This window comes from Jaculus jaculus, chromosome 1, assembly GCF_020740685.1.
Source record: "Jaculus jaculus isolate mJacJac1 chromosome 1, mJacJac1.mat.Y.cur, whole genome shotgun sequence".
Lineage (NCBI taxonomy): Eukaryota > Metazoa > Chordata > Mammalia > Rodentia > Dipodidae > Jaculus > Jaculus jaculus.
Genome location: NC_059102.1, coordinates 240893541 through 240916915, shown reverse-complemented (window position 1 = coordinate 240916915; position 23375 = coordinate 240893541). Strand labels below are relative to the sequence as shown.

Sequence of the window (23375 nt, the reverse complement as noted above, 5' to 3'; positions counted from 1 at the left end):
AAAGTGGACTTGGGCTGCATAGCAGAGAAATTGTCTCAAAAATAATAATAATAAGCCGGGCGTGGTAGCACATGCCTTGCAGCACTTGGGAGGCAGAGGTAGGAGGATCACCATGAGTTCCAAGCCAGCCTGAGACTACATGGTGAATTCCAGGTTAGCCTGGACTAGAGTGAAACCTTACCTCTAAAAAAAAAAAAATACTACTACTAATAATAATAATAAGCTAGACATGGTGGAATACATCCTTAATCCCAGCACTGGGGAATGCTGTGAGTTCAAGGCCACCATGAGACTACATAGGGAAGGGTCATTTGGGGAAGGAAAATGGAGGGGAGCTTGCTAGCTTGTTCAATTTCAGAAGATTATCATCCATTTCGATGGTGATGTTAAGTAGGCAGTGCGAAGAGGTAAGGAGGAGGTTCAGGCTAGAAATATACATACAGATGCTATTGTAATAGGTATTTAAAATTGGCTGAGCTAACCATTAGTGAAAACTTGAAAAATGCTGGGCTGGAGAGACGGCTCACTGTTTAAAAAGCACTTGCTTATAAAGTCTGACAGCCCATGGTTGGATTCCCTAGCACCCAAGTAAAGCCAGATGCACACAGTAGCACGTGTACCTGGAGTTTGTTTGCAGAAGCAAGTGGCCCTGGTGTAGCCATTCCTTCTCTCTCATTCTCTGTACTTGCAAATAAGTAAATAAAGAAAAATATTTTTAAAAAATGAAAAATGCCAAGCGTGGTGGCACATATCTTTAATCTCAGAATTTGGAAGGCAGAAGTAGGAGGATCACTGTGAGTTTGAGGCCACCAGAGACTACCTGGTGAATTCTAGGTCCGCCTGGGCTACAGTGAGATACTACCTTCAAAAACAAAACAAAAAAAGGGGGGGGGGAGAAAAAGAAAAATACCAAAAACATACACATGGGAGAATGGGGCGGACGGTATGACTGAGTATCAGTACAAAATAAGCAAACATCTGGCACTGTTACAGACTTAGAGGTACGGTGCCCACAGACAGAATATAAAAGGCGACCTTGTGCTGAAAGACATCTGGGAGACGGGGGAGGGTGAGACAAGTGTCACGTAGCTCAAAGTGGCCTTGAATTCATCATGTAGCACCACCATGCCCAACTCTCCCAGAAATTTTGTTTAAAAGGCCTAGTATGCCTGGGTATCGCCCTTAGAGAGGCTAGGATGCAGTGTTGAATGGGCCACAGAACGGTGAGCCAGCCCGGTTACAATTCCTTGGATCCCTTTGGATGCCAACAGCGCAGGCCAGGGTGGACATGGGCTCACGGGGTCATCTCCCAGGGAGGAGTGGCTCCCACGCTGGGCGTGGCAGGCGCGAGGGCCAGGCCCCGATAGGGATGGGAGGCTGAAGGGCAAGCCGACCCGGCCGTACCGGGGGTGCGGCGCGGCGAAACGTCCTCCCCACCGAGGGACCCACGCTCCGCACGAAGCCGCCTACAGTCGAGCGCTCCGAGGGGCACATCGACCAGACGTGGTGTCGCCGGCGTCAGGCGTGCCCGGCTGCCAGGAGAGCGAAAGGGAGCGACGTGGCTGCGAGCGTGGGGACGGGGCTCGGCCCAACCTCGGGGGGGGGGGGTCCCGGCTCAAGGACAGACGCCAGGTACACAAGACACGTGGGTGGCCACAGACCACCTCACTTACCCGGCACTGCAGCAGTCCGCCCACCGGGCTCCCGGCCGAAGAACGCGGCCGCCGCTTCTCGCGCCGCTCGCCCGCGCTTCCTGATTGGCCGGGGCGGGCAGCTCCCACAAGGCCCCGCGCGCCGCGCCGCCGAATGAACTTTGTGAGCACCCGTGAGGGCGGACAAGGGCGTGGGCGGGGCCGGAGGCGGGGCTGTCTCTCCTGACGCGCCCGCGACCGCCGCCCTCTTCCCTGCCTCGTCACGGTTCGAGGTTCCGCGATTGCAGGCTCAGAGAAGGTGGGTGACCAGTCCCCGCTACCTCAAATAGAGCTCCAAGGAAGTGCCGGGCTATTATTCCGGGCGCCGGGGACACGGGACACACAGGATCCCCTGCTTTCGTGCAGACTGGCCAGGGACACGAAATAATAAATAACTGCAATTTATTAGGAGGGCTAGGAAGGAAATAAAAGTAATGAGAAAGGGCTGAAGAACTGGCTTAGCGGTTAGAACCCATGTAAGCCAGCTGCACAAGGTAGTGCATGCATCTGTACTTTGTTGGCAGCGGCTAGGGGCCCTGGTGCGTCTATTCTCTCTCTTTCTATTTTTTTTTTTTTAATTTATTTATTACAGTCAGAGAGACAGAGTGAGAATGGGGCCACCAGGGCTTCTAGCCGCCGCAAACGAACTCCAGACGCATGCGCCACTTTGTGCATCTGGCTTAGTGGGACCTGGAGAATCGAACCTGGGTCCTTAGGCTTCGCAGGAATGCGCCTTAACTGCTAAGCCATCTCTCCAGCACTCTCCCTATATTTGAAAAAACAAAGTTGTGGGAGAGAATGATTGGGTGGCTACCTCTCTGAGATCACATCCCCGCTGAAAAGTGATGAAAAAAGTCTTACTAGAGCTTTTAGGGTAAAATGGTGGGGTCCTTCATCCCCAACCAGCTAGGCTCTGCCAGTCAGTTACACTGGGAAGAGGGACAGATAAAGGCTTCTAGTTGTAACTACAGGTTCTTAGTCTCATAGATAAAAGAATTTAAAAATATGCTTGAGCCGGGCGTGGTGGCGCACGCCTTTAATCCCAGCACTCAGGAGGCAGAGGTAGGAGGATCGCCGAGAGTTCGAGGCCACCCTGAGACTACATAGTGAATTCCAGGTCAGCCTGAGCCAAAGTGAGACCCTACCTCGAAAAACCAAAAAATAAAAAATAAAAATATGCTTGAATTCAGACTCAAGGACAATTTTATTAGTTTGAGAGGAAAACAACAGGGAAGGCAGAGTAGATATCTCAGCTCCCGGCATGAGAACAAAGCAGAATAAAATAAAAATAAAAAGAATTTCTGAGTTACATCTCAAAAAGTGAAGGTCTGGCGGCTTCCGCCGGGGCTGCTTCCCATGTGGTGAATTAAATCCTCTCAGAAGTGTATTGTACAACTAAAGACAACGACCACGGATCATCTGAGATTGTTTGGCCTACTGATAAGCCCAGGAAAAGAATAGAGATCACTACTCAAGCAGAAGTTTCCTAAGACTGTCACAAAAATGTTTGACATAAAGGCGTGGGCTGAGTATGTAGTGGAATGGGCTGCAAAAGACCCATATGGCTTCCTTACAACAGTCATGCTGGCTCTCACTCCACTCTTCCTAGCAAGCGCTGTCCTGTCCTGGAAATTGGCCAAGATGATTGAGGCCAAGGAGAAAGAGCAAAAGAAGAAGCAAAAACGTCAAGAAAATATTGCCAAAGCTAAACAACTAAAAAAAAAAAAAGATTGAAGGAATGGAGAGGTTGTGTAACTGGAGAAAAATCATTTGGAAATCGTGCAGCTTTGGAAGGACTCGCTAAGGTTTCATTCATGTTCATGGAAGTAATACTTAATAAATTACATCTGACCATATAGGAGAATCATGTTCTGACCTCGATACTGTAGTAACTTTTAGGCTGGTATAGACGTTTGTTGGTTTCTGCCGAAAGTTACTATGAATTGGCATTTACCATACTGGAGCATGTTTAATCTGAAAATCCAAACCCCTCTCAAATGTGAAACATGTGCAGACATGATGCTGCAGGCAGCAGGTTCCACACCTGAACTTGTGAAGGGCTGCAGCTAAGATACAGGAGCACTGAAAATAACATTCTCTTCAGGTTAAATGAGATGGAGATGAACTTTGATTAGACTTCGATCCCATCAGCAAGGTGTTATGCAAATACTCGTAAGGTCTGAAAAACTAAAATATTACTGGTCAGTATTTCTGTTGAGGGATGCTCAACTTGTAGTTCTTTATAACTGACAGCTGGGTGCCATTTTGCAGCTTATGTTTTCAAGTGAAAACACTATATGAAGAAAAATGGCTTTAGGACTATGAACTTGATTCAAATATTGGTTTAAAATGAGGTTCTATTCTGGAAGTGAAAAGTTTATGTTGGCTTGAAAGACATACAGTATATTAATCACAATTTTAGAATCATTATTTCTTATTTTTTGGAATAGAAGCATTGCTGACTTTTTCTCAAAGGGAAATGATATTAATGAGTATGTCCATTTTTTTGCATTTTTCTCACATTGACCTTTGAGGTGGTAATTATCAAGACATTTTGCATTTTTAATGTAATTTTATAAAGAATTCTCTTACTGGCCATGTAGAGGACCACCTGCTGGACATAATAGCTTTTGTATTTCTGAGCACTGCCATTTTCCTAGATGAGTTGCTGAGAACAGAAACACTGGTGTAAAGCTTGCAGACAAAATGCCAAGTGCTATTGTACTTGGGCATCAGCGTTTCCTTGTGCTTATGACAGCTGTGAGACAGTTAACATGTCTTATCTGATAATTTGCTGATTATATAGATAGGACTTGTTTTTATTTTTTTTAAGATTTTTATTTATTTATTTGAGAGTGACAGAGAGAGAAAGAGGCAGATAGAGAGTAAGAGAGAGAATGGGCGCGCCAGGGCTTCCAGCCACTGCAAACGAACTCCAGATGTGTGCACCCCCTTGTGCATCTGGCTAACATGGGTCCTGGGGAATCCAGCCTCAAACCGGGGTGCTTAGGCTTCAAAGGCAAGCACTTAACCGCTATGCCATCTCTCCAGCCCAGGACTTGTTTTTATTACATTCTGTTTTAAACTCATGTGGCAGTGGTGTCATGATTTATTTTTTTTAATCAAACAGGATCAAAGTGAAAATTAAAATTTCAATCTTCTGATGGAGAATGGAATTTCAAAGGGGAAAGTGTGTGTGGGGGGGTATTACCATGGGGTATTTTTTATAGTCATGGAAAATGCTAATAAAAATTGTGAAAAGATAAAAAAAGAAAAAAAAATTCAATCTTCTGTAAAGAATAAGTAAACAGTTAAATCCTACTTCCTAAGTGGCAGAGAAAGGCTTAAAATTTAAATTTAAAAAATTTTGAACAGCATAGTAGTGATTGCACAAACTAGATAAATTATATCGAAATGAGAATAGAACATGCTATAATTACAAGTACAGAGCAAATACCTAGTAAAACTGGAACTTTCAAATACTAAACATGGTTTTTCTAAATGCATGGTCTAGTAACTTTATCACTGTAGTATTTAATATCTTATTAATGTTTTTTGCACCTTTGATAATGAATATTAAGTTACTGTAATTGATCAGTAATCCTAATTTAAAAAATTAAATGATATATTGAAATAAATTTGATACTTTTTCATAAAGAGAAAAAAAGAAGTGAAGGTCTGAAGCCAGGCATGATGGTGCACGCCTTTAATCCCAGTGCTCGGGAGGCAGAGGTAGGAGGATCACCATGAGTTCGAGGCCACCCTGATATTACCTAGTGAATTCCAGGTCAGCCTGGGCTAGAGTGAGACCCTACCTCAGGAAAAAAAAAAAAAAAATGTGAAGGTCTGGAGCTGGAGTTATGCTTAGCAGTTAAGGCACTTGTCTGGAAAGCCTAAGGACCCAGTTTCAGTCCCCCATTACCCACATAAGCCAGATGCATAAGGTAGCACATATGTCTGGAGTTTGTTTGCAGTGGCTGGAGGCCCTGGCTCATCCATTCTCCCCTGCCCTCTCTCTCAAATAAATAAATAATTTTACCTTCTTTAAAAAAAAAAAAGTGAAGGCCTATAAGCAACTAACTGCATTAAGGGAGGGATTTCTGGGGCATGTAAATGTATGTTGGAGATTCTATCCATCCTCTTAACATGTGTTCAGGTGTATTGTGTTTCTTTTTACCATGTGGCCTTAGACTGTTTCTCTTGGCACTATAAAACAGGATTTTCATCACAAGAGATCTCAAGAATTGCTTGAGCAATTCTTGCTGTCTTTATCAAAGTGTATTATTAATCATCCTCTGACCAAGCCATTTGTAAAGGGGGTTAGTGACTCTTAACCACAGCATATCTTATTCTAAGGAAGGCAATTATGATGCTTCCCCTTCCTCAAAATTAGTGTGATACCAGGTACATAGGAGGGGGAGGGGTCCAAAGCTGATTTGAGAGGAGTTCATCTTCAATGACATCAGGCCTGCTAATGTCTCACCAGCCATCTAACATACTTACCCCAAGTTCATCTACATGGTACTGACCATGTAGTTTTAGGTTTAAACAAAGGAAGAATTGGGGCACAGAGACAAGAAGTTTGCATAATTAAGTAATCCTGGTCAAAGTGTGATCAGATTGATTACTATTCTGTAAAGTTGTTCAATAAAGTCCTGTTGCTGTCATTCTTGAAGGAAATCAGTCTGATTCTTAGGAGATGATTATTTTTGCTTCAGGATGCAGCCTGTAACATTGTGGATAACACATCTAGGGAAGGAGGTCTGTCCTTAGGCTGGAGAGATGGCTTAAATGGTTAAGGTGCTTGCCTGCAAAGCTAAAGATCCTAGGTTCAATTTCCCAGGATCCACATAAACCAGATACACAAAGTGGTACATTCATCTAGTGTTAATTTGCAGCAGCTGGAGGCCCTGGCATGCTCATTCTCTGTCTCTCCCCACCCCCTTCTCTCTTTTTCTCTCTCAAATAAATAAACAAACAATGACTTACTTACTTCAGTGCCTTTAGCCTTGAGAAAGAATAAAAGGAGATACACTCATTAAGGGATCAACAAGCCTATCATAGAGATTTCAAGCAGGTGACCCCAAGTAAAGAAGACAGACATAGGGCTGGAGAGATGGCTTAGCGGTTAAGCGCTTCCCTGTGAAGCCTAAGGACCCCGGTTCGAGGCTCGGTTCCCCAGGTCCCACGTTAGCCAGATGCACAAGGGGCGCATGCATCTGGAGTTCGTTTGCAGAGGCTGGAAGCCCTGGCGTGCCCATTCTCTCTCTACCTCTATCTGTCTTTCTCTCTGTGTCTGTCACTCTCAAATAAATAAATAAAAACTTAAAAAAAAAAAAGAAGAAGACAGACATAAAAGGTAGAGATGCCTGGCTTTTATCCTACAGTTAGCTACTGTTAGAATCTCAGTGCTGTCTGCCCATCGGCTTCCTTCCCTACCACCTGGCCAGGCCTGCAGAGTCAGCTACAGAGCGTTCCAAGCTGAGGGAACGGAAATGAAAGCTAAGAGGAAACAAGCTTAGTATTTGGAGAATACAAAGAAGGGTCATAGTTAGAAGCCAGTAAGCAAGGACTCTGACTAAACCTGGCAGGCCCTGTTGGCCATGAAAGACAGTAGAAGTTCTTTATGCAAATGGGAGGCCATAGGTATGGCATGAACTGACTCACCTTTGTAAAGGATCCCTCTGGCCTCTGGGTAGAGAGAGGACTATAGTCAGGATAAAGATTAGGAGATGCAACCTTATCCAGCACATAGAATAGCAGCTAAGGTTGTGGAATATCCACTCATCCAAAATGTATTAGTGCTCATAATGTGTCCCAAATGAGTAAGGCTCAGTCCTTATGTCCCAGTGTGGAAGCCAACTACATAGACTGTACTTCCTTGTCATGCTATACAAGGATGCTAAGGGGATTTAACCTGTTAGAATTTAGGATTGGCTAGAACAATGTGAGAATTGAAGAGGGAAGAAAAAAAGCCTGTACAACTATTTTTATTGGAGGGGCAGCAGATCTCCCGAGATAAAACTTCTGCTGCTCTTGAATGTGGGAGATTGGTGATATAAAGGGTAAGGGATGGGGAGGTGTTTGGTACCCCGTCCCGTGGGACCTAGTTATTCATGGGGGCGAGGGGGACCCTAACCTGAAATAAGATGGGCGAGAGAGAGGAAGAGACTCAAGCAAATGTACACTTGTCAAGAGTCCAATTTTATTGAGCCACAGCGGCCTTTTTAAGGGTTAGGATTAGGGTCTTGGGTGAGGGGAGGGCCTGGAGGAGGCAGGTGGTGGAAAGTTACAGAATCGTCTTGGCCTTTGGCCTAGGACAGTTTGCAGTTATTCCAAGAATTCATGGTATAGTTCTCACGTCTCTGCAGTCGCCAGGCAGGATGTTAATTAGTTAGGTGTGGCGGGGTGAGGGGATGGAATCAGTTAGGTATGGCAGGGTAGGGGGATGAGGAAAGGTCAGAAGTTGCTCAGGGCAGAAATTGCTCAGAACAGAGGTTATCTCAGGGCAAAGGTCTGTTCAGGGCTCATCTCCTGGTGTCCAACATCTCCCCCTCTTCTGTATACAAGGACCAGGATAGGGAGGTTACCGCGACCCCCTTAATGATGTCCCAAAGAAGGGCTTGTTTTGGTGGCCAATTATTTTTGTTTAAGAGTAGAAATGGATCCAGAGGAGCAACCTGACAACAACCTTACATCAGAGAGGCAAGCGTTCCCCAGAGTAGGTTGAGCGCTGTTACTCATAGGTCATTGATTTCAATAAAGTCATTTGGATTGACCTTAGAACAAGGGGCACAAACGGGGTCTGAGCCTGTTAGAAGAGCAGTGCTGGACCCTTACCCGTCATTGGATCGGCCTCCTCTCGGCGAGGTCGTCCTGTCTTAGGCAGGTCGAGACTTAGCCACCCGTTCCGTCGCTGACTTACCAGACCACTCACTGTGGAAATGTAACGCATTTTGCTCTCAAAAAGACCGTCAAAGCCCCGTAAGGATCCTGGAGGAAATATGTTTGGTAGCCAATTAGTATGAGGGGTCGCGGAGACCTGAGTTATTATTCGGAGGGGCGGGACCAAAATTTCCACCCCAGGGTGGGTTTTTGCAGGGAGGTGAAGTCTAAGGGTCGAGATGGGGGGTTGTCTTGTTCTTTTGGTGGGTCAGCGGCAGATGTTTCTTCTGTGGCGAGGCGAGGTAGTGGACTTCCACCGGCTTGATTGCAGAATCTACCTGACTCTTAATGAAACTGGTTAGTCGTCTGAAGGCCCAGGGGCCAAAGGAGATAAGCAAAAGGAATCCAACAAAAGAGCCTAAAAGACTGGGAAGCAAAGTAGTTAGCCAGGGAGATGTGGAAAACCAATTTTTATACCAAGATTCTTGTTGTTCTCGAGTCCTTTTTCTATCCTCTAGATTTCTTTTAACTTTATCAAGGCTATTTTGTATTAGCCCAGTCTTATCTAAGTAAAACAACATTCTTCTTTGAGGGCTACACAGAGTCCCCCTTCCTTTAAGAACACCAAATCTAGCCCTCTCCAGTTTTGAAGTACAACCTCAGAGAGCGAGGCCAAAGAATCTTTGAGATCTTGTATCCCCTCATGTATGAGGTTAAGATCTCTGTCCACTAAGGCACTGAGTTGTGAAAAATGCTGTTGGGAGGTTACCAGCGAGGCAATACCTGTCCCGGCCCCTGCAGCACTAAGTCCCAGGAGCACAGTCAGGGTGAGGGCAGTTAAAGGCTCTCTTTTTGGTCTAATGGCAATGCCTTGATCTATAGTAGTTGTAAAACTTTCAGAATCATGAATGAAAAATCGTGGCAAAACTATAACTACAACACAATAGTCCTTAGTCTGTAAAAAGTCCTTGTTGACAATAAAGGGAGTCAGCCCTATGGAATAAGCAAGATAGGAGTTACTAGGGGCTTTAGTATATATAAAGGAGTCATTGATAATAGCAGTTTGGTTGCATACTGGTTCAAGAGTCAGAGGAGGGAGCATATCAGGACCTAATAGACACAGTCCGAGGCCGGAAATGGATGCAAGAGTAATACCCCCCTCTGGGGCAGAGTGCCAGAATAATCCCTCTGCACTGTTAGTAGACAAAGGAGATGTAAGGATGGCAATTCCCTCATAAAAGGGAGGTCCTAGAACTTTTAATCTGTATGGCATTTCAATCAAGCTCTATAATTTTATTTGAGGAACTTTAAATAAACTTATTTTAAGTAAACTTTATCTATGACAACAGGAACGTATGGTATAGACAGTCTATTTCCCTTTTATTTCTCCCTCTCATGAGAAGACACTCTAACTGCTTTAGGGGGCTGGGTCGAAGACATCAGATCATTTACTACTTCCTGCTGAACGGGACACAAATTGGAGACTTGTTGCAGTTAGAGAATCTCTCCTAGAGAGGGGAACTATTTTAATGTACCCCAGAGTGTAGGAAGATAATCTTGAAAGATAACTTTGGAAAGAAAGAATAAAAGTAAGGAGTTACTGAGAAGTGAACACACAGCAAACTGGTCTTTTTGTAGGTCGAGGGAATTCAGGTAGACAGGCTTGGATTATCTCAGGACCATCTGAGGATGAGCTGGCTGAGATTTTCTTTCAGAACTGTTCATTAAATGGTACAGTAGTATTTAACATGGCTTGTAAAACAGATGAGATGCTAGCAGAGTTATCAGAAACATATACATAACATTTAATCTTAATAATAAAGAGCTATTTTTTATCTTTGGTTATACACTTTTCTCTGAGTGTTTAAGACCTTGCAGATAGCCAAAAGTTAATTAAGGATTAATTTTGGAGGTCATTAATGGCTCTCCAAAGAGACTTTAGGGACACAGGAGTAGCCCCATAGCTTACTGGTGTCTTTTGCCTGTTAGGATGAGTCAGGGCCATGCTGGCCAAGTAGTTTTCCCTTCTTTGGGAAGTCAGGAGGACTGATTGCTTCTCAATTGTAACTCTCCTGTTTTACATTGTACACCACTTTTGTTTGGGTCTCCATATCTTCCCTGCTCAGGAAGACAGGTGACTCACCAGGGGGCCAGTGTAGAAGTATCCCATCATCTCCAGTGGCCTCATGGCATGGGAGCACAGGCCAAAATATTGACACTTTTTACTCCGATGGTTCCAATTGGCTTTGGCTTCTACATAGGTGATTAACACACTTAGAAAGGAAGTTACATCAGCTTGGATGTACATACATATGGAGCATATTTAATTACTGAAATAGACTTAACTAAAGAATGGCACAGGGCTTCTAAAATCATTTTGTCCTATCTTTAAAATTTTTGTTGTACTGTGGTAGCATAAGCCATATATCTGAGGTATAGAAAGTAGGCACATCTCCCATTTTAAATATCCAACATTTATAAGTATAGGCAGAACCTGTTATCAGTCTTGAAAACAGTACCAGTTGATTTACAAACTTAACTTATTTAACCTAGAAAACAAGTAAGACAGTATAAGGTCTTAGCACCTGTGTGAAAACATCTTTGATTAGTTCAGATACCTGTGTGGGTACAAATTACCCAGAGAACATTGGAAACAGAACCATGGAGCTTGATTTTTTTTTTTTTTATTATTTTTCTCAGATGAGGACCATTGTTTGAGCATGAGGCTGTGCCCTAAAGTAGGGAATATGTCTTAAGGGTTAATTTTGTTATAAGCACTGGACTTAAGATGCCAAAATTGAGACAGTTACTTTACATATAACAGAGTAGAATCTGGTCTTTTCTGAGCCCAAACAGCTAGCTAAATATTAATATAACCCTTGATAAATCTTTTTGAAAGAAAAAAACATTATTTGACAACCAATGATTTTGGCTTAAACTTGATAACTATTGATTTCATGCACCACAGAAAATTTTTTTTTTTTTTTTAATTTGAGAGCGACAGACACAGAGAGAAAGACAGATAGAGGGAGAGAGAGAGAATGGGCGTGCCGGGGCTTCCAGCCTCTGCAAACGAACTCCAGATGCGTGCGCCCCCTTGTGCATCTGGCTAACGTGGGACCTGGGGAACCGAGCCTCGAACCGGGGTCCTTAGGCTTCACAGGCAAGCACTTAACCGCTAAGCCATCTCTCCAGCCCTCACAGAAATTTTTTATTAACATAAAACAATTTTATGTTTTACCCATGACTTAAATTTGATAAAGCTCAAGCAAACTATCCCAACATACTTAAGCCTGAAAATTTTTTTTTTCTATCACTGCAGCCAATATCCTATTTAAGTTCCTTTCTTGTCTCCTTTTCCCGTTATTTTTTCTCTCTTCTGCTTCCTTTTTTTTTTCTTTCTTTTCTTTTTCTCTCTCTCTTATGATAAACCTTTTCAGCTTCCTTAATTATGTGTGTCAAAGCTAGATCTTGTAAACCCTCCAGATGTTGTAATTTCTTTTTAATGTCTGGAGCGGACTGCCTTATCTATGTCATTGTTATCGCTGCCTGTTGACCCGGAGAAGTAGGGCCAAAAGGAGTATATCTCCAGGAAGCCTCCATCAAGCATTCTAAAAAAAACAGAGGGAGGTTACCTTAGCCAGATTCGCGGGGCGGCAGGCAGCCCCCCTGAGACCTGCCATCAGAGCCTGGCGGTAGACTGTCAGTTGCTCCCTACCTTCTGCTGAGTTGTAATTCCATTCAGGTGGGCGCCACGTGTCCTGTCCCGCGGGACCTAGTTATTCATGGGGGTGAGGGGGACCCTAACCTGAAATAAGATGGGCGAGAGAGAGGAAGAGACTCAAGCAAATGTACACTTGTCAAGAGTCCAATTTTATTGAGTCACAGCGGCCTTTTTAAGGGTTAGGATTAGGGTCTTGGGTGAGGGGGGGGCTGGAGGAGGCAGGTGGTGGAAAGTTACAGAATCTTCTTGGCCTTTGGCCTAGGACAGTTTGCAGTTATTCCAAGAATTCATGGTATAGTTCTCACGTCTCTGCAGTCACCAGGCAGGATGTTAATTAGTTAGGTGTGGCGGGGTGAGGGGATGGAATCAGTTAGGTATGGCAGGGTAGGGGGATGAGGAAAGGTCAGAAGTTGCTCAGGGCAGAAATTGCTCAGGACAGAGGTTATCTCAGGGCAAAGGTCTGTTCAGGGCTCATCTCCTCGTCTCCAACAGTTTGGAAGTGAAGAATGGAAGGTAAGGACTAATTGCCTGCCCAGGTGTCCTGTTAGCTCTTGAGGCCAGGTCTTTGAGTTATGAACTTTTTTTTTTTTCAAGGTAGGTCTTGCTGTAGCCTAGGCTGACCTGGAATTCATTATGTAGTCTCAGGGTGGCCTCTAACTCCCGGTGATCCTCCTTCCTCTGCCTCTCAAGAGCTGGGGTTAAAGGTGTATGCCACCATGCCTGGCTTGAGCTTGATTTTTTAAATTTAATTTATTGTTTATTAACAGTTTCCATAATTGTAGACAATAACCCATGCTGCTTCCCTCCCCCTCCACTTTCCCCTTTGAAACTCCACTCTCCATCATATTCTCTCCCCCTCTCAATCAGTCTTGCTTTTATTTTGATGTCAAGAGCTTGCCTTTTTTTTTTTTTTTCTTCGAGGTAGGATCTCACTCTAGCTCAGACTGACCTGGAATTCACTATGTCCTCTCAGGGTGGCCTCAAAATCATGGTGATCCTCCTTCCTCTGCCTCCTGAGTACTGGGATTAAAGGCATGCTCCACCATGCCCGGCTAAGAGCTTGCTTTTTAACAGATGTCCTTAAGCTGGGGTCCAGGAAAGTTTTATGGTCCACCAAGGTCTGTGGTCTGAGGTCACTGATTCACTAACCTTTCATAACCCAGTATGGCAGGTCAGAAGTGAGAGAGGCCTTCCTGAAGGAAGTGACACCTTAACTGAGCCTTAAGCATTAGTAGGGTTTGGGCTGGCAAAAACTACAAAAAAAAAGAACAAAACACAACATAGTTTCTAGTAGTTCAGAGCCATAGCCCCAGGATGATTTATCACTCTTGAAATGTCTGCTTCAGGGCTAGAGAGATGGTTTAGCAGTTAAGGTACTTTACTGCAAAGCCTGAAGACCCAAGTTTGATTCCTCAGTACCCATGTAAAGCCAGATATACAAGGTGGCCCGTGCATCTGGAGTTTGTTTGGAATAACTAGAAGCTCTGGCACAGCAATATTCACTCATTCATTCTCTCAAATAAATAAATAATTTTTAACGTGTACTTAAGGAAACTTAAAGCTACAGAAAAATTTTACTGTTTGTTCTCAGGGAAATCTGAAGAAATGGCCCTGCCTGTGTGGAAGGACAGGATGTTACTTTCCACAAGCACCCATTGGTAACACAGATGGGTTTCACATGCACCATCTCCTTCCTGCTTTTGGTTATTTTTCCCTTTTCTGGCTCTATGAGCCCCTACTCACCCCTCTCCTAGCCCCTCATCTCATTCTGTCCTTAAGTTGCCCATTCACCTCCATACAAATCAAAGTTCAGTTTCACTCCCTCTGGATATTTTTCCTATTGTAATGGTACCTTACTGATTAAATTCTGTCCTTGTCACTTTAACAGTGTCTTAGTTTGTTCAAGCTACTATAACAAAATACCATATGCTGGAAATGCCAGCAATCCCAGGAGGCTGAGGCAGGAGAACTACAAGCCTAAACCCAGCCTGAGCTACATAGTAAAGGCCCATATTAAGAACAGAAAGTGTGGGCTGGAGGGATGGCTTAAAGGTTAAGGCACTTGCCTGCAAAGTCAAAGGACCCAGGATCAATTCCCCAGGACCCATGTTAGCCAGATGCAAAAGGGGGCACACATGCCTGGAGTTCATTTACAGTAGCTGGACCCTGGTGCACCCATTCTCTCTCCCCCTCTTTCTCTGTCAAATAAATAAAAAATATTTAAAAACAGAAAATGTGCTGCACACTGGTTGCTTATGTACAATAAAATTTATTTCTCATAGTTCTGTATAGTTCTGTAGCCTAACAAGTCTTGGCTCAAAGCACTGGCAGGTTCCATGTCCTATATGATCCTACTTCCTGGTTTTGGTAAAAAAATTTTGTACACACCTGTCTTCTTGCTATATCCTCACATGACAGAAAGGGCAAGAGAGCTTTTCAGTTTGTCTTTTAGGACACTACCCCAATCTCAAGACTCAACTCTCATAACCTAATGGCCCGCCAAAAGTTCCACCTACTAATTTCATCACCTTGGGGTTAGAATTTTAGCATATAAATTTCAAGAGGGCACAAACTTCAGCTTAAGAAATTATATCCAGGGGCTAGAGAGATGGCTGAGCAGTTAAGGCCCATGCCTGCGAAGACTGAGGACACAGGTTTGATTCTCCAGGTCCCACATAAGCTAGATGAACATGGTACATGCATCTGGAGTTTGTTTACAGTGGCTAGAGATCCTGGCTCGCCCATTCTAACTCTCTATATCTGTCCCTCTCCTTCTCTATCTCTCTGTCTCTAATAACTAAATAAAAGTAAAGCTTTAAAAAGAAAAAAAATTATATCCAGTTTTGCTTCATTTTACAGTGTTGTACTAAGCATTGAACCATAGCTAGTATAATGAACACACACCCTATCATTGAGTCATATCTGCTGGAGCCTGCCGGCTGAAAGGGTTTGAGCCTGATGGGGAGTGAGGATTAAGGAAAGACAGAAGAAAGACTGAAAGCAAGGACTCCAGTCCAGGGCTGAAGCAAGGACTCAAGCCAGGACTGAAGCAAGGTTTATTTCACAGCATTCCTTTTTATATCTTCTTATAAACAGTTTTTCCATGGACAAATTTCCCTGAGTCTCACACAATTTTCTGTCAAAAAAACCTTCCTGCTACAGAGTTTTTGCACTTCAATCACTTCTCAGTACAAAAGACTATTAAGGCCAGCCAAATGGCTTCCTGACACTGAATATATATAATCTTGCTTACATGTAGGTGCTGTAGTTTTGCTAAAGCCTTGCTATAGTTTTGCTAGTGTTGCTGCCAAAAGCCCAGAGCTATGGATACAAGTCCAGCCAAAATGGCTCCTGACACATATCATTAGCCCCACACTTGAATTATATTTTTTATTGTGTGTGAGAGAGAGAAAATTGGCATACCAGGGCCTCTAGCCACTGTAAACAAACTCCAGATACATGCCTCACCTTGTGTGCATGTGCAACCTTGCACACTTCCATCACCTTGTGCATCTGGCTTATGTGGGACATGGAAAGTTGAACATGGGTCCTTAAGCTTTGCAGGCAAGTGCCTTAACCACTAAGGCATCTCTCCAGCCCTTGAATTATTTTTTAACTAGTTTTTTATATTTATTATAATCATGCTTCTCTACAAGTAATGATGCTTATGGTTGACAGAGCATGTGTCTGCATGGCTTGAATTATTAATTTGTCACACTGTAACCATGATCCTATGCTGAAAATTAGTGTGTAAAAATTCTGGAATATGCCAGGTATGGTGGAGCACACCTTTAATCACAGCACACAGAAGGCAGAGGTAGGAGGATTGCTGTGAGTTTCAGGCAACCCTGAGATTACATAGTGAATTCCACATCAGCCTGGGCTAGAGTGAAAACAAAAACAGAAACCAAAACAAAACAAAACAAATCCTGGAATAGTGGGCTATTGTACCAGGAGAGGACTGAGGCAAATTCAATTCAGCCTGGTCTACATAGTGAGTACCAGGCTAGTCAGGGCTACGCAGTGAAACTCTGTCTCAGGCACACACACACACACAAACAGGGCTGAGGATGTCATTTACTTTGAAGAGAGCTTTTGTAGCATGCAGGAGGCCCTGGGTTCAGATCCCCAGTATTACATAAACTGTGTGGTGGCACATGCCTGTAATTCCAGCACCTGTGAGTTAGAAGCAAAGAGGAGCCAAAGTTCAAGGTCACCCTTGGGTGCATAGCAAGTTTGAGACCAGTCTGGGCTACATGAGACCCAATCTCAAAAAAAAAATAAAGAGTGTGTGTAACAGGAATGCAGGAATCCACAACTGAGGCTGCCCTCCATAGAAATAATACAAGAAGCTTCCATCAGGGGAATAGGCTTATGCCAAAAGAATGGGCTTATGAACAAGGAGCTCTGCCAGAACTACAATAAGTGGGGATCTTATGTCACACAGAACTCTTTTCTCAAGCTGGGCACAGTGGCACACGCCTCTAATCCCAGCACTCAGGAGTCAGAGGTAGGAGGATCACCATGAGTTTGAGGCCACCGTGAGACTACATAGTGAATTCCAATTCCAGGTCAGCCTGGGCTAGAGTGAGACCCTACCTTGAAAACCAAAAATAAATAAATAAATAACTGCCTTTAAAACAGAGAGTGGAGACAACCTGGGTCCCAGGCCTCTTTAACCCCACAAGAGGACCAATCAGTCTATCTCTAGTTCCAGCCTTTGTCTCGTGGCTTTCTAGATATTTATTATATGATGGCCATAGGCACAGTGGGGTAAATGACTTCTTTCTCCATCATCTCCTTTTGTCTAAACTATTAATAAGTCCATTTTCCTGGAGTAATTTCTATTTCCTGATTTCTTTAAATACATAAGGAAGAGTTGGAGAGATGGCTTAGCAGTTTGCCTGCAAAGCCTAAGGACTCAGGTTCGATTTCCCAGAACCCACGTAAACCAGGTGTGCAAGGTGGCGAATGCGTCTGGGGTTCCTTTGCAGTAACTAAAGGCCCTGGCATGCCATTTCTGTCTGCCCCTTTCTCTCTCTTTCAAATAAAGAAATAAAAATACTTAAAAATAAATAAGTAAATAAATACACAGGGAAACTAAGGCAATGAGTATCATGGACGTAAGTGCCTGGGAATAGCACCACCATATTATTGCCTGTCTGTAAAAATCAGTGCTAATTAATAATACATATGGAGTACACTTGTCCTCACACTATTAAATATGTATCCAGATCCTGCTGTGGACAGGAACTAGCCACAAAGATAAGAGTGTCTTAAGTCTGAGTAATGTTTTCTACTTTTACCTTGCTTTTTCCCTTATGTAAAGAATAATTTTTAATGGCATCAATCAATGCTCATGAAAATTGACAAAAAAAAATTAGCCAGGCGTGGTGGCGACAAAGGGCCCTGGCATGCCTGTCCATACTCTCTTCCCTCCCCACCTCTCAAACAAATGATTTTTTTAAAATGCATGCAAGAAACAAAGATAATCCAAAGAAATAAGAGGGGCTGGAGAGATGGCATAGCGGTTAAGGTGCTTGTGTACAAAGCCAAAGGACCTCAGTTCAATTCCCCAGGCCCATCTGGAGTTTATTTGCAATGGCTGGAAGCCCTGGTGTGCCCAGTCTCCCTTTCTCTCTCTTAAATAAATAAATAAAAATAAAATATTAAAAAAAAAAGAAATAAGAGCCTTTATCTTTGTAAAAAAATATTTTGTTTATTTAAGAGCAGAGAGAGTGAGTATGAGTGTGCCAAATCCTCTTGCTACAACAAACAAACTCACATACACGCACGACTTTGTGTGTCTGGCTTTATGTGGGTCCTGGGGAATCAAATCCAGACTGCTAGGCTTTGCAAGCAAGCACCTTTGATCACTGAGCCATCTTTCCAACTTGGAGCCATTATCTTTTAAAGCTGAGTCTTTAAAAAAATTTTTAAAAGTATTTTATTTTTTTTTATTTATTGGGGGTTGGGGAGAGAATAGGCACACCAGGGCCTCTAGCCACTGCAAACAAACTCCAGATGTACAGGCTACCATATGCATCTGGCTTATGTGGGTTCTGCAGAATCAAACCTGGGTTCTTAGGCTTCGCAGGCAAGCACCTTAACAGCTAAACCATCTCTCCAGCCCAAAGCTGAATCTTTATATACTGTAAAATCCAGCAATTCCAGCTCCTAAGTAATCACTCAAGAGAAGCTCTTACACAGGGGCTCCAGAAAACATGAGAAGAATGGGCACAGCCACAGAGCTCATCATAGCACACAACTGGAAACAAGCCAGATGCCCATTAACTACCATGCAAAACAACATACAGAGAGCTATAGAGGTAACAAAAAGAGCTTACCAAAGGCACAAAAAGACAGGGAGAACTTACTGCAACACATTGCAGGAGAGCAGCAAGCCAATTTCCAGAGGGGACAGTGTGGCTGAGAGGTGGTAGGAGCTCTTTTTCAGCAGTTAAGGAGGATTCCAGTCTTATCATAGTGCAATCCTGAGGCTCCTGTGTGGGGCCATAACTAAAGAGACAGGTGTACCTCTTCCCCCACCCCTTGGGTTTTTTTTTAAGCAAGGGGTGGTGGCACACACCTTTTTTAAGTTTTTTTGTTCACTTTTATTTGTTTATTTGAGAGAGAGAGAAAGAGGCAGAGAAAGAGAGAGAGAGAGAGAGAGAGAGAGAGAGAGAGAGAATGGGCGTGCCAGGGCCTCCAGCCACTGCAAACAAACTCCAGACGTGTGCGCCCCCTTGTGCATCTGGCTAACGTGGGTCCTGGGGAGTTGAGCCTTGAATCGGGGTACTTAGTCTTCACAGTAAAGCATGTAACCACTAAGCCATCTCTCAAGCCCCCCACCTTGGGCTTTTTAAGGTAGAGTCTCACTCTAGTCTAGGCTGACCTGGAATTCACTATGTAGTCTCAGGGTGGCCTCGAACTCACGGGGATCCTCCTACCTCTGCTTCTCAAGTGCTGGGATTAAAGGCGTGCGCCAGCACGCCCGGCTAGGCCTACCTCTTTTATCTTACTGAGAGCTTCAGGCTAGCTTGCTCAGTTGGTAGAGAGCATGAGACTCTTATCTTACTTAGCAGTTTAAAAAATATGTGTGTGTGTACATATATATGTGTACATATACACACACACGATCTGCATGGGGAGTGGTGCATGAGTGCTACGGTGAGCGTGCATGTGGAAGTCAGAGAAGTGGTTCTCCACCCTCTTGGAGACAGAGTGTCTTGTTGCTGCAAATGAGTCTGGCCAGCAAGCTTCAGTTCTCCTGGTTCTATATCCCGTGGTCATAGTCATGCTGGGATCACAGATGCACGTGTCACTTTGCTTTTAGCTTTATGTGGGGAGTTGAACTCAGGCTGGCAGGCTTTGCAAGTACCATTGAACCACCTTCCCAGCCCCTAGGCAGTAAATTTTAAAGGGGAAGTTGTTTTTCTTAAGACTGTCATTGGAAGGCCTCGCCATGCAGCCTGACTGGCCTGGAACTTGCAGTGTAGCCCAGATTGGTCTCAAACTCACAGAGTTCCTCTTGCCTCAGCCTCCCTCATGCTAGGATTTCAGGGGTGCACCACTGTATTTGGCTCTGAAGGTAAAGTTTTGCACTAATTTTAATGTATCTGTGTTTTGACTGTCATCCATCAAATGAGGTTGGGTATGGAATTTTCCACTTGAAGGTTGTCATGTGGTCAAGTTTTAGATGTTGGAGCACTTCAGATTATTGATAGTGTGCATGATCATTCCCTGAATACCACTGTGTAATCATCTTTATCTGAGCATTAAAGCTGATTATTGTAACCTTTTCAAAAAAAAAAAAAAACTGTCATTGGGTCATTAGATGTCTGTGTAAAACATTTCAAGTTACTAGAAGTCACACCTGATCTTCATTATTTATTTGTGTGTGTGCTTGTGTGTGGGTGTGGGCACACCTGTGCGGGTGTCAGAGGACAGCTTCAGGTGCCAGTCCTTACTTTCCACCTTGTCTGAGGCAGTCTCTCTCATTTTGTTGTTCACCACTGCCTTCTCCAGACTAGCTGGCCCATGAGCTTCTGTGAGAGTCTTCTGTCTGCACGTCCCTTCTGGGTCTAGGCATGGTAAAATTACAAATGCTTTTCATGTGGTCTGGGGTTCCAGATGCAGCTATGCACACTTGCACAGAAAACACCTTATCCTCTGAGTCATCTCTCCAGCCCCATGGCCTGGTTTTGAAAGTACAGAAATTTTATTTTTAGTTTTGGGCTTTTGCTTCTACACTTGGATGAGGAGTGGGTAGTGAGGGTAGAGAGGAAATCACACAAAAGTTAAGATAATACACTGGGAAATCAAACTGAAGCTGTGCTGAAAACCTCTTCCCTGTGGACCAGCTGACAGAGAGCTGGTAAAAAGCTATGCTGCATGCAGCCCTATGGGAGAGAGAGGTCATTGATGGTGGTAAACAGCAATGGACATTGCAAGTCTTAAGACTGGCCAGCCAGGCCAAATGTGCCAACTGGTGCAATAGTGGCATGTCTGTTATGGGAGAAACTGGCCACTCTCTAATTGAACTGGAGGCCTGCTGCAAAGGACAGAATACATGCCTGGCAATGAAAACCTAGTCAAAAGCCCATGGTGGGAGTGGTCATGATCCCGAAGGGAGGCTCTTGGCATGCCCATACTTCCCGCCCCCCTGTCTCCTTCTATCCTTCTGTCTCTCAAATAAATAATTTTTTGTTTTTCAAGGTAGGGTTTCACTGTAGTCCAGCCTGACCTGGTATTCACTATGTAGTATCAGGGTGGCCTCAAACTCATGGTGATCATCCTACCTCTACCTTCCAAGTGCTTGGATTAAAGGCATGTGCCACCATGCCTGACTATAAATAAATATTTTTTAAATTAATTTATTTATTTATTTGAGAGCGACAGACACAGAGAGAAAGACAGATAGAGGGAGAGAGAGAGAATGGGCGCGCCAGGGCTTCCAGCCTCTGCAAACGAACTCCAGACGCGTGCGCCCCCTTGTGCATCTGGCTAACGTGGGACCTGGGGAACCGAGCCTCGAACCGGGGTCCTTAGGCTTCACAGGCAAGCGCTTAACCGCTAAGCCATCTCTCCAGCCCAAATAAATATTTTTTATCTGTCTTTTTTTATGAGAGAGAGAGAATTGGCATGCCAGAACCTCCAGCCACAGCAATCAAATTCCAGACACATGTGCCATCTTGTGCATCTGGCTTATGTGGGATCTGAAGAGTCAAACACGGGTCTTTAGGCTTCGCAGGCAAGTGCCTTAACCACTCGGCAATCTCTCCAGCCCAATAAATATTTTAAAAATATGCAGTGTTGGGCTGGGGAGTTGGCTCAGTGGTTAAGGCACTTGCCTGAAAAGCCAAAGAACCCAAGTTCAATTCCTCAGGACCCCCATAAGCCAGATGCACAAGGTGGTGTATGCATCCGTATTTCTGCTTGCAGCAGCTGGAGGCCCCAGAGTGCCCATTCTCTCCCTCCTCTTTCTCTGTGTCTCTCAATAAGTTTAAAACAATAAAAAAATATGCAATGTTGGCTTGGTAGATGACTTAGTGCTTAAAGGTACTTGTTTACAAAGCCTGCCAGCCCAGGTTCAATTTCCTAATACCCACATAGGGCCAGATGCAAAGTGTGGCACAAATATCTGGTGTTTGTTCATGGTGGCAGGAGACCCTGGTTTATGCATGTGCATGCACACACACACATCCAAACATAATTTTTAATACTTATTTATGAAAGAGAATTGGTGTGCCAGGGCCTTAGCTACTGCAAACAAATTCCAAACACATGTGCCACCTTGTGCATCTGGCTTACATGGATTCTGGGAAGTCAAACCTGGATCCTTATGTTTCACAGGCAAGTGCCTTAACCACTAAGCTATCTCTCCAGCCCAAAACTATTTTTTTTGTTTTGTTTTTTGTTTGATTTTTCAAGGTAGAGTCTCACTCTAGCACAGGCTGACCTGGAATTCACGATGCCATCTCAGGGTGTGCCGGGCTCCTTCCCAGGCAGGTAGGTGGTGCCGGGGGAAGGACCAGGCCTGCTGGTTCCTCCCTAGGGGCTGAGGGGATGATGAGCGTCGGACGACCCAGACCTCATCTGGCCACTGGAGAAAAACCACACTGAGTTGGGAGTCTTTTCAAAGCAGGAACACACAGAAAAAACTCGCTTTATTGCTATGAGCAGTTGCCTATATCATGTTGGGGACGAAGGCAGGGATTTTAGGATGGGGGAAGAGGTAAGGGCCAATAGTAAATTTTAACTATTGAAATGGTAATTACAATTGCCACGCAGAGGTGGCAGACCAGAAGCCATTAGGCATCTTGCTGAGTCCTAGCTGGCTGGAGACAGGTCGCCAAAGTTTAGCTAGACTCAGGAAGTTCCACTAAGGCCTCACGCCTGGGCCTTTCAGAGTCCAACAAGGGTGGCCTCGAACTCCTACCACCGCCTCCTGAGTGCTGGGATCAAAGGCGTGCGCCACCATGCCTGGCTCATTTCTTTTTTTAAAAAATAGAGGATCTTTGAGAGTTTGAGGCCACCATGAGACTACATAGTGAATTCCAGGTCAGCTTGGGATAGAGAAAGACACTACTTGGAAAAACCAAAAAAACAAACAAACAAGAAAACAAAAAATGTGTGCCACTACTCCTGGCATTTGTAGACATGGACTTTGGATGTTTTGTTTGCTTGTTTGTTTGGAGACAGTCTCATTTAGCCCAAGCTAGCCTCATACTTGCTCAGTATCACAGGATGACCTTGAAATTCTCCTTGTGCCTCTACAGCTGGGATCACAGGTGTGTACCACCATACCCAGTTTTATATAGTGCTGGGGATGGATGGGGATCAGGGCTTTGTACATGCTAAGCAAGTACTTTACCAACTGAACTACATGCCAAGCCCCTTTATAAGCATTATGTTTTAAATATATATATCACTTATGTGGGCTGGAGAGATGGCTCAGAGGTTAAAGGCGCTTGCTTGCAAAGCCTGATGGCCTGGGTCCAATTCCCCAATACCCACATAGAACCAGATGCACAAAGCAGTGCATGCATCGGGAGTTCACGTGCAGTGGCAGG

General features: G+C 44.2%; 2 protein-coding genes across 2 annotated transcripts in view; one reads left to right on the top strand and one right to left on the bottom strand.

Annotated features, from left to right (window-relative positions):
- Nup93 (nucleoporin 93) overlaps positions 1-1759 on the bottom strand; it is a 126378-nt gene extending 124619 nt beyond the window's left edge. Inside the window, exon 1 of the mRNA XM_045131655.1 lies at positions 1674-1759. The gene's annotated coding sequence lies outside the window, so the exon portion shown is untranslated. The remainder of the gene's footprint in view (positions 1-1673) is intronic.
- A 1157-nt stretch (positions 1760-2916) lies between these two features.
- On the top strand, positions 2917-3441 carry LOC101598449 (small integral membrane protein 15-like). Its single transcript, XM_012951733.2, has one exon. The coding sequence runs from the start codon at positions 3195-3197 to the stop codon at positions 3423-3425; it is 231 nt and encodes a 76-aa protein (XP_012807187.2). The 5' UTR covers positions 2917-3194; the 3' UTR covers positions 3426-3441.
- The last annotated feature ends 19934 nt before the right edge of the window (positions 3442-23375 follow it).